The following is a 13,081-nucleotide window of genomic DNA, read 5'->3' on the forward strand; positions in this document are numbered from 1 at the left end:
ACATCAGATGTCGAGAGAACATAACACAGAAACCACTGGCGGACGAACTCGAATTGGTGTCGCCTTGTTGTAACCTCCTGGCAATGTGGGAACAACAATGAGACATCAGGATGTAATTGAGAGGGGAGGTTAAGATAATTACGTTGAGAGTGGGAAATGGGGTTTGCGGGTGCGTAGGACGGCATCAGAGAACTTACGTGCGGAACAAGACGCAGTTCAACCAAGAGCGGCGATGTGCAGCACCCTTCAGAGAACAAAGGACATAAGTAAAGCGTCAGAACTTAGGTACTGGGCAATTTGTGGGAGGTTCTACCATGACAGGGCATAAGGGCGGGGGGCACACAGGACATTATCAGGACGTCTGAGCGATGTAGTAGCGAGGGCCCAGAGGCACCAGGCGTAAAGAACCAGAGGGTGGCAACATGAGATGCACATGATGCGCGGGGTGTTGCCATACAATATCAGAGGCTCAGGATGCAGGGGACCCAGATGGTACATGACATCCATCAGGACTCCGGGCCAACGCACCCGATGCAGGGTAAACTTTTGCTGATGAACCTCATCGATACAGTCTGGGTGGAACTCTTCATCAGGGAGGCAAGTTCTCCGAGGCCTATGGGAGAACTCAGCAGTGCTAAAATTGGACTCATTAGTCCAAACCACTCTCATCCATTCCTCCTCTGTCCAGTTTAACTACTCCTTACACTGAACAGGCTTAGGTTTATTCCTCTCCCATATTCTCCACCTATTAAGTAAAAAGAAAATAATTAAAGTTAGTAGATAGCTCAAGCCTTACAGTAGATATTTTAGTATTCTTCCTAGAGTGAATTAGATTAATTTACTTACTTTCTTCTTGGGAGATGCTTATGATATCCCATAGATACTATAACATCTCTCAATATCCGGACAGAGTAGGCATACCCCATTTCTATAATTACCTCCTCCTATTGCAGATGGTGAGTCCTTTTATCCTAAGTGACAAAAGCACAAAGCCTTGCCTTCTCAACTTCATTGAACATCACCGCCAGCCAGAGCAAGGCTAATTGACGGTAGAACTGCCATTAAGTCTTGCACTGTGATAAATAGATTTTCTAACGTTTATCGTAGTTCAAATCTACCTGGTTTCCAATCTCCTATATAACAGCTCCAGGTCAATGATTAGTTTTCACCTTTGATTCATAGTTATTAATATTAATTTTTTGTTTTTTACCTACCTTCTAGGTCATTCCTGCTTTTTCCCACAAAGTAATAACTTGCATGCACTCATCATGTATAGTCTCATGGCCCTTCACACTCCCTCCTGCTGGAATATAATCTCCTCGACGTCCTCTGGCTCTCATTGTGAAGAAGACAAGGAAAAAAAGCAGGTACTACAGTGATTGAAATTGAAGTATCAGTTTAATTGTTGGAGTGAAGAATGATCGAGTACTCAGAGTTTTGCTATTGTGACATATTTACTAATTACTACAAGTGGCAGCAGCCTATTCATCATTGGCTGAAACATCTACAATGAATCAGCTCGGGTTCGACAAACTTACCCACAACCCCCGGTACATTTCGATGAAAGCTTTTCCGCAGCACCTATCAAAACCTCCCTCTGGAATATCACCACTAGTCTAAATTTGGTTACCATTGATTGAAATAATGCTTTTTGCCTCCATAACGCTAAGCTATCGGCTAGCGGAGGTATTCTTAGCGAAGACGCTCGATTGAACTAAAGGTGTCTTACAGTGATTCTGTTTGTTGCCCCCCCGCCTAACGGCATGTTACTCCTACCGACCGAAAGGCGGCCGCTGCTCCTTCCTGAATGGTTTTATGCAATCCAGAGCCTTTACTTTTTCTCTTCTCTTACGAGTATATTGTCTTTAGTGGTTCACCTTTCATGGGATTCTTTCTTCATTAATAATTATTCATTCCTGACTGCCTTCCCATACCGGTAATCACTGTGTATTTATTCCCTTTTGTTTTATTCAATTTGGTTGGTAACTGATGGAGCTATGGATGCTTTTGTAACTGGCTTGTTCTATCCCGCATTCCCGGTGATGTGCCGCTTCACCGTTGGTCACGTCATATTTTCCCTGAAATAATCGAGTACGAGTAGATTGAATTCCCCACGGAGACCCGTACACCCAGTTAAAGAGGTTCTTTGTTTGAAGTTTCTTAGGAATCCGCTAGGGGTCCTCAAAGTAGAATGGCAACGGTGATTCCTTGATTCAGCTGGGATTTGGTCGATACTGTAATGATATCGTAGCTCACGGTGCTAACTAACTCTTTGGGGAGGAGGAAGCTTCGTTAGAGCCGGGGGACCGACTTGGGGAGTGGGAATCGCCCCTCATATTCCTCGGTCGACTTACCTCTTAGCCAATCAACTCCATGGCCCGAATTGAAAGACTGCCATTGTCCTCCTACTTTGAGGACTCCTAGTTGAGGGTTCGCACAAGCTTGAATGAGTCTGCAGTATATTTATTATACTGAACGAGTAAGGGATGAGTTAATTAGGCCAGACAGAAGGTGGAGTAGAGGTGGCATCCTACGTACAGTACAGTATCGAAAGCTATGGTAGATGTTGCACCCACCAAAAATAATTGCACTCTTTCCAATTACGGCTGCTTGACCACTACCTCTATTGACGTCGCAACACTTTTCCCTTAGGCGGGCCAGCAGCCCCAAGATTGGAGCAGAGAGAGCGGAGAGAAGAACGGAGAAAAGATGGAGGTATCATGATGGAATTGATCTTTCGTAGAATAGTGGGTGTGATTTACAGCTTGTTGTACCGGTATGATTATTCGGAAGGAGTTCAATTGCATGCAGTTGGAAGGTTCAAGAAACCCTTGTCTTATAAACTACCGGTGTCCCCTCCATTGCTTCTGCTCGCTCTCCCTACTTTTCCCCCACTCAATCTTCCCTCATCACCAACGACCCTTCTTTATCGCCGAATTACCGTAAAAAAATCCCGAGGTTATCTCCTTCAGATCAATAATTCATAAAATGCCTCCTAAGCTCTTTGTGTGAGTCTTCCCGACCAGCTTCCTGTCTCAATTGTGGGTGTTCACTGATATTTGACCCAGAACCGGAGCTTCGGGCTACATTGGTGGCACCGCCCTCGACGTCATCATCAATGCCCATCCTGAGTACGAGATCACCGCTCTTGTCCGCAGCCCAGAAAAAGCCACTGCGGTAACGAGAAAGTACCCTAACGTCAAGACCGTTTCCGGAGAGCTCGACTCTGGCTCCTTAATCGAGGAGGAGTCCTCAAAGGCAGACATCGTCCTCCACTTTGCAGATTGCGATCACGTCCCCTCGGCAAAGTCAATTGTTGCTGGTCTCGAAAAGCGCGCGACGCCTTCATACCTCATCCACACCTCCGGATCCGCAATTCTCCCCGACATTAATCTTGCTTCAGAATTCGGCAAAGCCGCTTCAGACAAGATCTACGATGACATTGACAATGTCCAAGAAATCACCTCACTCCCAGAGTCTGGCCATCTACACAGAGATGTTGATTCGATTGTGATTGGAGCAAATTCTAACACTATCAAGACTGCTATTGTTTGCCCACCCACTATTTACGGTCCTGGTTCCGGTCCGGGAAACATTCGTAGCAACCAAGTCCCTGAATTGATCAAATGCTCTTTGAAGCGGGGCCAGGCCTTCCAGGTGACCAACGGGGCGACCATCTGGAACAACGTCCATGTCCAGGATCTTGCTAACCTCTACCTTCTCCTGACAGAAGCTGCTGCTCAGCCTGACGGTGGAAAGGCTACTTGGGGGCCAGAAGGGTACTACTTTGCTGAGAACGGCGAGCACGTTAGTCGCCCCCTACCTCTCCTTGGATGGCTGCGCTAACAAGGGTAAAAGACGTGGGGCGAGCTCGCCAAGAAAATCGCCAAGAAAGCTAAGGCTAAGGGCTACCTGAAGACAGACGAAGTTATCTCCTTGCCTAACGAGGAAATTATCAAGCAACACCCCTTCGGCCACATCCTCTGGGGCACAAATTCCCGCGGTTGGGCCTCGCGCGCTAGAAAGGTTCTCGGATGGGAGCCGAAGGGCGCCCCCTTAGACGAAACCCTCGACGATGCCATCGAATTGGAGGCCAAAGCGTTAGGATTGTAGGTGGTATTATGGGAACGAGGTTTCTATTTTTACTTCTCCAATAGTGTTTATCATAACAAAAATAAAAACAATCGTGTTGTGGCCTGGATTTGAACATAGGCTGCACTCTGTACAGAAAATTTTATGCCAAGGCGTCCCTCGTTACAAAATATTTGGTGCGCTCTCTAGACGCCCGGAACCATATGTCGAAGAGAATAAGAGCCTTCATATGTAATCACTCCTATGATATGAGAATGATGCTCCAAAGTGCCCCTTCACTTTCTCCACACGTTATGTAACACTGCGCTTTGTTCTCCGACGCCGAAATAGCTGGCTTCCCGAGTCAAATCTTCTAAACATTGCTGTCTCCGCATTTCGAACACACATAGCGGGGTCGTGTACTCTGTACATATGATACACTATAACAACTGGCGTCGCGTTCTTCCCCCTCTCCCCCTCCTCTCGTCATCTACCCCCCTAAAATGCCAGTAGGACTAAACCAAAATGCCCTACTGGAGCACAGTCCCAAAACCCCGTCACAAGGTTGCCCTACTTGATCGGGTTCAAACACTGACCAGTCTAAGCTCTTTTTTTCTTCTTTTTCTTCTATTATTCTCTTTTTCTGCCCTGATGTGAGACCAGAGCTAGAGCTCCTCGGGTAAGTATGGATGACACGTTCTATAATAATGCTATTATACTCGGGTACGTGTTTTTTTCCTGTTTTATCATAGATGCAGGGCGTATGCACGTTCCCGATTCGGATGTCGTTTGCGGTGGTTACGATACCCTGTGAGAGGATCATGATTTGTCACTCGTGGCGGTGGCTGGAACGCTGTTGCCATGAATGGCATCGATCTCGCCGGGAACGGGTTGAAAGTATATTGCTATAATGACATTGGGATTCGGAACGACGGCTGATATTAGGAATGAGGGCTGGTATAGCATGAGCAGATAATTCGGGTGGCTTTGCCGAACTTGGAAACCTGTATATAGCAGGTGTTTCCCCATTGTCTTTCGGTATGGAGTTCGTACAGTGTCGAAAATGCGCTATAATGCGGTTGGCATAAGTGTCCGAAAGGAAATGGGAGTATCATAGTTAGAGGATCGGGAGCGAGCGATGTATGATACAGTACAGGCTGAAAAAGAGAAGTCTGGATTGTCCCTGAACCTGAGCAGACCGCTAGGCCGTAGCAAGCACTCTTCTAATCTTCAACTGTTATCATGCGTTAGGGGGACTTGACAGGTCCGGGGCACGGTTTGCGGGGGTAATGAAAGTGGGATAACTCCCTAGCCCTCACCCAACTACGTTCTATCATAGCAATAGAGTCCATTTCGGTTGCCATGGATAATAGCAGTTACGAGATGAGGCGGATGAGGAAAATGTATCATACTAATCCCGATTAGTCCCCTAAAAAAACCATCAACTTTCGTTTCTTCCCTCACAACATTCTTGAAACCTAATATCTTTTCTCCGTTCATTTTTCAATGACAACCCTAGGGTTTGAACGTTAAATTCCACTTCAGAAATCCACTTCACTATGATAGCTCTTGTTATCATACCACCCGAGAAGCATTCAAAGACAAGACACTTCCCAGGTGGGTATATAGCAGCCTAGGTGGGTAGGGACGATCTTCGGGTATCCTCCCTAGAGACTCTTTATAGAGGCTTTCTTGGTCCAGAAAACCGTGCCCCGGACCTGATAAACCCCCCCAATATTAAGGTGTAGTGACTTAAGCGACAATCCACACCTTTTTTTTTTTTTTTTGGCTACTAAGTTAGGTGGGGAGTTTTTGGAAGGGACATATATGTGTCCACCTCATCTAGATTCTAGTCTCCGTATGCTCTTTTGGCGGGGTAAAAAACTACTGCTGGATAGGTATGATATGATGCAGTGGGGATATACGGGTAAACCTCCGAGATAGGGTATACACTACACCCGCATCGGGGAAGTACCAATACCTACCCTTCTGAGTGCTACCAGGCATTGGAGATGCTTCTCAAGTCCTCTCCATTATTCTTCTAAGGCGACAGTGCCCCCGGAGGAATATCCGGGAGAAGCTCCTGAGGGGCTCTCGCTGCCCGGTTATAGCTAATGGGTATTCGCTATTGGGGTACGGAGCTGGTGATATAACAAATATCACCACCGGTAGTTGTAAGCGCACTACGCCAGAGGTAGTCTAACCGACTTCAAGTACGTTGAATTTCCTGCTCTAAGTTACCTAATCAATGCAAAAGATGCAATGATATGTAGTACGGGCTTCGAAGCTATGCCAAATTTCCATGCACAATAGCTTAACTTAGGCCTAGTAATGGCAGATTGATGTTTTGGCAGATATCATAGAACTATTCGCTCGAAGTTGAAAAAATGTGCATCTCATGCAGAAAAGTGTCAAGGGATAATTTCACTATTGCTCTTTGAGATATTTTATTTGTGACAATCTGGAAGAGAAAGCTCGAGGAATTCTCTTGGATATGCAGTAAATTTTGGGTTTTATTGATGGGGTGGAGGTGGTGCTATAGTGTTGTCAATCTGGCTACTGTGGGCGCAAAACGCATTACTACCGGTGATTTTTGTAATGATATCATACCAGCTTCGTTCTATATAAGGAAGGGTAGATGGTATGAGAACTCTACGGACGTGGCTGCGCCGACGAAACATGTCATAAGTGAACTCTGGATCCTTGAAAAAACTTTGGTGTGAAACTTGTAGTTCCACCCCATGCACGATTGAAGGTTAGGTTAGCCCCGGCATTAATCGACCACGCGGCGGCATCGCAAACTAATATGCAAGCCACCATGGGCGCACAGGGTCCCCTCATAATCTACGAGTACGAGTAATTGTGGCGGGTTTCATCAGCGCAAGGTTCTCAGCAACGTGTTTGGAGGAAGCGCGACGGCTGAGCCTCACAGGGGGAGCTCAGCCAATCATAGAGCCTCCATAAATGCGGCGCAGTAGGCAGAAAGCGGATACTTGTAGAGCAACAGCCTTTTTTTTCTGCCCTGCCTGTGGGGAAGGAATATTGTTCGGAATATTGTTGAAACAGAGGCAATTCGGGCCGCAGTCTTAGCTCTTCTCTCCCCGCCCGCGGGGGGGGGAAGGGGAAAGCATGCATTCTAAGGATGTTTACGAGCATCTGGTGCATGATATGACAAGCTATGATACCTCCAGTTCGGACTTTGGGCCCTAGCGGCTGTTGCAAAATCGTGGGGGAACCTGAGCCAACCCCGCCGCCATGCACTGAAACGGATCATGACAACGAAAACCTGTACCTGTAGCCACTTTTCAATATTCCTGAACCGGGAATAGCTTATTCTTGAGCCATAAGTTAATAGAGCTCACTCGGGTAGAATTATCACGGTTTTCTGTTTCTGCCTAGTTGTCACTTGAGTTGTTGCGCATCTCCACCAAACAAGCCTCTGCTACGGAATTCTAGTCACCGAGTATGATCAGACCCTCAAAATGAACCCTTGTAGGAGGGGGGTGTTTTAGCTCATCGGCGCCTCGCCATACGAAAAGCACAACCCAGTGTTTCTTCCAATGCACGAGCAACTATGCTATTGCAGACGCTGTTCTCGGGGGCAAAAACGACTTGAGGAGCTATTGTTGGGCCCCTCTCTTCGCCCGGGGCTCGGACTTTCACTCAAGCAGCCGTTCTTCAGCGGGTTACTGGCACCCGTAATCAGCAAGAAGTACCCGATAACAGGCAGACGGGGTGGAGTTTCTGTGAACCTGTGGTCGAAGAGGGCGGAAAACTTGGGGTGGCAATTTAGGGATTATATTGACCAATTAATAAACTCCGATACTTGGAAAAATAAGAACCAGTATTATAGAGGTTGGAAGCCTGAACCGGTTGCAACCTCTGCCTTTTTTCCTCCGGCGATGAGATTTAGAGATTCTGAAGAGCTGCCGGGGGCTGCGAGAAATCCTATGGGACTACTGTGGTCTGTGGTGGGCCCAATTCTAAGATTCTTACACTTCTTGAGTATCCTCCTCCTATTGGTAAGATAATTTATCTATCATAAAGGTATCTACCGGTACTCTGTGTTGCTCGTGTCAAACTAGGCCTTGTTTTCTCCTATTAGGATTGACTATCTGATCACTACCCCACGGGATCTTGTTGGTCCTTTTTTCAGCCCTTTTTTTCCGCCCTTTTTTTTTTACCATGGCTGAGCGGAGTACTCGTACTGGTACGTTTTCAAGCACCCGGATCCCTGTCCGTTGAGGCATGGGGAGGCCCTTCTTGGGGGACTGATGCCCGCTCCAGGGCGCCTGCAGTTTCAATTGGTGAGGTCGGGATCAGAGCATCAGACCAATACCATTATAAACATAGTGTCTGCCAACCAAGGGCTTCACTTATGAGGGATTCTTTCACTAATCTAGTGGCGGGGTGGTTGATCACGGTATCCAACTAATTTAGATCAGGTCATCCTCATGTTACTACGGTACTCGAAGACCAGCGCATCCAGAAAGAGATGGATGGGTGGGTTATCTGGTATATAATATAATATAACCCTCCCTCTCACTCACTCCTCATACTCCTCTCTCACTTTCGATTCTTTCAGCTCATTTTATACACGCTTCCCACACATTTTTAATCAACTACGGTCAGGTACCGCTGGACACATCCTCCAAATTTCAATCGATCATATACTTTAAACACACCCCTAACCGCCCCAACTACCTACCACCAATTCGTAATGTCCTCAACCTCGATCTCAAGCGTGCTCTTCACATTGCTCATCCTCATCTTACAAACCCTCACCACGGTATCGGCATTACCTACCTGCACCCCCGCCGCGGGCGCCGGCCCACGGCTCGAGACAAGAGCTTCAAACTCTGATAACAACAATAGTAATAGTGATAATAGCGATAACGGCGTGCATAGTAATGACACCGCCGCTTCAAAGTAGGTCCATTCATCCATCCGACCTTCCCTCGCTCGCCGGTCCCGTACAACCACAAATCACTAACTTCCTTTTCCTAATATAGTAAAGTAACACCCGCCCAAATCGCCGGCCTGGTCATCGGCGCTCTATGTACCATTGCTCTAGCTCTGATATTCTGGTACTGCTTTCTACAGCACCAGAGCAGGAAGCGGGCTCAGAGGGCTCTGGACGAGAAGGAAGCCGCAATTAAGCACACAAAACGGGTGGATAATAGTTACGAGTCAACAGGGGGTATCTATAGACCGTATGTCTGATTCACGGCTGGCTTGCCCGCTAGCTGAAGGACGTTCTGGAAGGATTTTTTAGGCCCCACCGCTCTTTTATTTTTCTCCTTTTTTCTCTCTTGGACCCACCAGCACTGTACCCCTCTTTGTCTTCGGTGATTGTACGAGTATGGTGAATACGCTACTCGCAGAAAGTTATGTACAGGTTTAGGATTCTTTACTTGCGGCGTTGGATCGGTGTTATGCATACATACGGCAGTTCTTTCCTTTCCCTTTACTTGTCTAATACGGGGTAATCCCCCCTATCTTAGCTGTTATAGATTGAAAATATTACATGAACTTATGAATATGGTGTGCTCAAAAAGTCTGTTGAACTCTTTCGCCTCAGTAGCTGGGGAAAAAAAACCTGCTCTGGCATCAAGCCAAGAGAGGCAGTTCGGATTTCCCAGAACCCCTCGCCGAGTGATGTGGCCCCATGTGGGATCGAGTGGCGGTTGTGGAGGACGCGAGCGCCATACAGAGTTCGGGATGTTGTTGCGGCTGTGTACCGGTACGGGGCGCTCGCCCCCGCTCCAGACCACCATAGTCCCCTCTCTGGGTACGTCACCTTGAGGAGTGTAGCAGTGAACGGGATAGTGAACTGGGACGATGCTTTCCACACCTTCATGACCCGCCCCCCCATTCTTGTTATTCCATCCATCAGCACCCGTGCCGCCCGCCACCGCTTGGGTTAACTTACTACATATCACGGGTTCTAGAAGTGCACTTTTCCTTGGAAAGTGTGTGCAGAAGGGCCGCATTACCACTTTACGTTAACCAATGACAATCTGCACTTGGGAGATCTCAGGCGTGTGTCCGCAATCGAACGATCGGAAGAGTGATAATCCGGATTTATCAACGTGTGAAATTACGTCGAATGCCGGAAAGTCAGATGCACAGCTCGGACGATGAAATAAGCAGAGCATCACCAGGGTGAGAATTTGTGAGCCATCGTGTCCATCCGTGTTCGCAAAAGATGGCTCGCAGCGACATACGATCTTACTACTCGTGCGGGCGCTCGAGTACCATACAAGTAGTGTACTTGCACTGGTTCTCGGGGGGTATAGGTGGGCGATTAATATTTGTGGCATCACGACAGTGGTGGGAGCAGGCGACCGCGAACAGATGTCTGGGATAAAGCACCGACCGCGGATTGGAGGGATGGCTTCTTTCGGGCGCGATGCCGTGTAATATTTCCTTCTCGAACGTGCTGGGGAGAGCCCATCTCCCCAAGGTGTTGAAGTTGGTAATGGGTCTCAATCAGGACCAGCTGGGATACCGCCATGGTTTCCACGGCCTTGACCTTGAGAAATAGTAATTATTTTCACCACCCTCGCCGTACCAAGGGTGAGTGCTCGAGTCTGTCAAGCTCTGGTTCGTCGAAATTCCGTGCGTGGAACGGGAATTGTGCGGCCAATAGGTACCTGCGGTAGGGGTAAAATATTGGGATTTTGCCTGGGGGTGAATTAGTTGGGGAGTCCTCCCGGGAAAGGGTACCGTATTATGCCTTACCGGACATTTCTCAAGCCAGTAGGATCTGAATTAAAAGCTCGCGGGAATGCCCAAATAAAGCAATTACGCTCAGATAACAGGTTATTCCAATACAGTACTTTACCTCTGCCGCGAGTAAGTGAAGCTAATTTTTGGTCAAGGAAAAAAGTCTATAAGTACTCGACAACTCATTGCGTGGTGGCTGGAACAACGCCGTTCTCCAACTGGAGAAGCCACTTGAGACAAACGGAAGTTAGTTCGGCAGACTAACCGGTACCCTGCATATGATACTTTACTTGGTATGGCCTTTCTTTCAGGTCGGGTGGCTGCGAGTACCGAGTACAGTCCAACCAAGTGGTCCAGATGGTGAAAGAGCCCCACCGCGTCCGAACGCGAGAGAGCTAATTGGGTTAGCTATAAAAAGGTGACCCCGAGTAGCGGTTTCGATGTCGAATAAGCCTTCCATTGCTTGGAGAGAGTTATATTTTTTGATGGGTGTACCGTACTTACAGGGATGGAGGCCGGAACACGATCAATCAATTATCTTCGTTCAAAGGAGTGATACGAGGGGTAATGGATATCCTCTCAGGGCCATGCTTCTCGGTTATATAAACTCCAATGATCGTGCAGGTTGCTACTTATATAGTTGGATAAAGATGGAACATGTCAAGCACTTCAGCCACCAATCACGAATCACCATTCCCGAGAATCCCCAATAACGGGGGGGGCGTGATGGGAACCTGCCAGTCATGTCCCTGGGGGGTTTGGAGCAAAATTGAATTCACCAAATCGGGGGTAGCAAAGGAATAGGTGTTACTAATCCCTGTTCGTCACTGGCTGGTTCCCGTCAAGTACCCTTGGAGGCTGTACCAGTACATTAGGCTATTGCGATTTGTCCTACGGTTATACCATAAGCAGCCCGCCCCTTAGATGCCTCGGGAGCACAGCGGTAAAGTGCTGTGTCAACACGTACCCCTTAGGAATTCGCTCGTTGGCATTCTTGAAGGGGAATAAAGACATTCTGATACTCGAAGACAGAACAAGTCCTTGGTAAGACTCGGATACGGTTGCTTCAACAAACTAGTGAAAGCATAAATTCTCAGACTATTTAAGTCACAAATGGACCATTTCTGGTAGAAAAGTGGGTTCTTCCTTTGGAACTTGTATTGTACTTGCCTAAATCCGTTAGGATTGTACTCCCGAGTCTCTGAGTTTTATAAAAAGGACCGCATTCTCTGCCAAGGTATCATATTCCCATAAGACCAGCGAGAACCGGTATGGTTCGTGCCATCCAAAACCTGCACCAGGCTGAGACTTTTCAATCGATTATACCTCACCATTAAGACCTGCAATCACTTCAAAGCAACCGCTACGATATTCCCCTTAGTATTCCTAATAACTTAGAGGGTTTTTTTGAATCCATATTTTAGCATAGTAGAGGCGTATAATCGTTTGAAAACGGTAACCCCTCGTGCTGGTTTTTGATGGTACGAATCATACCTTTTTTGGAAAAAGAAAGAAAGTCTGAGGGAGTTTTTAAAGGGTCTAACTCGTGGATTGTGCGGGATTTGGCCTCAAAAACCGCAGCATATTCTCTTCTCCCAGGCTAGATATGGTACAGAGGGAGCTTCCCTGCTCCAGTACTCGTAGAGATACGGAAGTTGGGCGCACCGGTACTCACTAAGGGGGGCGTTTTGTGCACACGTGATTTGACCCAACCTTCTGCAATTATATGAGACAACAAGTGCTTTGTATCATATCTGCATTGGCTCCCAAAATAGCCAGTAGCAACTCTTATTTGACGAAATCAGCCAGGCACTATGCCTGTCTTATCCACTAGCGCAGGTACTAGTACTTAGAGTACCGGCTCTGTGTTAGTTCTTGCGCATAGGTTTTTCCATCTCAGCCGCATTGACTGTGCCGGAATCCAACAAGAGGAAGTAAAATGTGGCTACCATAATACTTGATTAGGTGGGTAGAGAAAACATCCTACGGTTTGCCGGGTTGGATTCAGGAAACCCCCCATAAAACCCTACTCGAAGAGAGGATGAAGCGATTTCGATTGACGATCAATAGTGTCATCGCGGCGAGAGAACTTGAAAGTGCCCTCTATTTGGTTTTTTTTTTCACCACCCTTTTCAAGGCAATCATCTCTTGATAGTCTACTCGTACTACTACTCGAGTAGTGCCAGTAGACTGCTCGAGTATGCCTCATGCTCATCGCCATCAAACTTTGGTGGTTTGCCCACCGGCACGGATGGAGGCTGTAACTATCGGGATCAGCACA

General features: G+C 47.3%; 3 protein-coding genes; all 3 read left to right on the top strand.

Moving 5' to 3' along the window:
* The first annotated feature begins 2,890 nt into the window (after window positions 1-2,890).
* GSTUM_00004253001 (uncharacterized protein) lies at window positions 2,891-4,243 on the top strand. XM_002835500.2 has 3 exons: window positions 2,891-3,008; window positions 3,069-3,807; window positions 3,859-4,243. The coding sequence occupies exons 1-3, from the start codon at window positions 2,989-2,991 to the stop codon at window positions 4,111-4,113; spliced, it is 1,014 nt and encodes a 337-aa protein (XP_002835546.1). The 5' UTR covers window positions 2,891-2,988; the 3' UTR covers window positions 4,114-4,243.
* Window positions 4,244-7,520: 3,277 nt separating this feature from the next.
* Window positions 7,521-8,152, top strand: GSTUM_00004254001 (uncharacterized protein). XM_002835501.2 has 1 exon: window positions 7,521-8,152. The coding sequence occupies exon 1, from the start codon at window positions 7,632-7,634 to the stop codon at window positions 8,100-8,102; it is 471 nt and encodes a 156-aa protein (XP_002835547.1). The 5' UTR covers window positions 7,521-7,631; the 3' UTR covers window positions 8,103-8,152.
* A 486-nt stretch (window positions 8,153-8,638) lies between these two features.
* Window positions 8,639-9,611, top strand: GSTUM_00004255001 (uncharacterized protein). XM_002835502.2 has 2 exons: window positions 8,639-9,000; window positions 9,084-9,611. Exons 1-2 carry the CDS (start codon window positions 8,792-8,794, stop codon window positions 9,292-9,294), a joined length of 420 nt encoding a protein of 139 aa, XP_002835548.1. The 5' UTR covers window positions 8,639-8,791; the 3' UTR covers window positions 9,295-9,611.
* The last annotated feature ends 3,470 nt before the right edge of the window (window positions 9,612-13,081 follow it).

Source organism: Tuber melanosporum (assembly GCF_000151645.1).
Source record: "Tuber melanosporum whole genome shotgun sequence assembly, scaffold_11, strain Mel28".
In the NCBI taxonomy this organism is placed as follows: Eukaryota; Fungi; Ascomycota; class Pezizomycetes; order Pezizales; family Tuberaceae; genus Tuber; species Tuber melanosporum.

Excerpts from the sequence above, each read along its gene's own strand:
- GSTUM_00004253001 (XM_002835500.2), top strand. The coding sequence starts at position 2,989 with ATGCCTCCTAAGCTCTTTGT. Across the intron at positions 3,009-3,068 it reads ATGCCTCCTAAGCTCTTTGT|AACCGGAGCTTCGGGCTACA; the intron begins GTGAGTCTTCCC and ends TATTTGACCCAG. Across the intron at positions 3,808-3,858 it reads TTGCTGAGAACGGCGAGCAC|ACGTGGGGCGAGCTCGCCAA; the intron begins GTTAGTCGCCCC and ends CAAGGGTAAAAG.
- GSTUM_00004254001 (XM_002835501.2), top strand. The coding sequence starts at position 7,632 with ATGCACGAGCAACTATGCTATTGCAGACGCTGTTCTCGGGGGCAAAAA.
- GSTUM_00004255001 (XM_002835502.2), top strand. The coding sequence starts at position 8,792 with ATGTCCTCAACCTCGATCTCAAGCGTGCTCTTCACATTGCTCATCCTC. Across the intron at positions 9,001-9,083 it reads AATGACACCGCCGCTTCAAA|TAAAGTAACACCCGCCCAAA; the intron begins GTAGGTCCATTC and ends TTCCTAATATAG.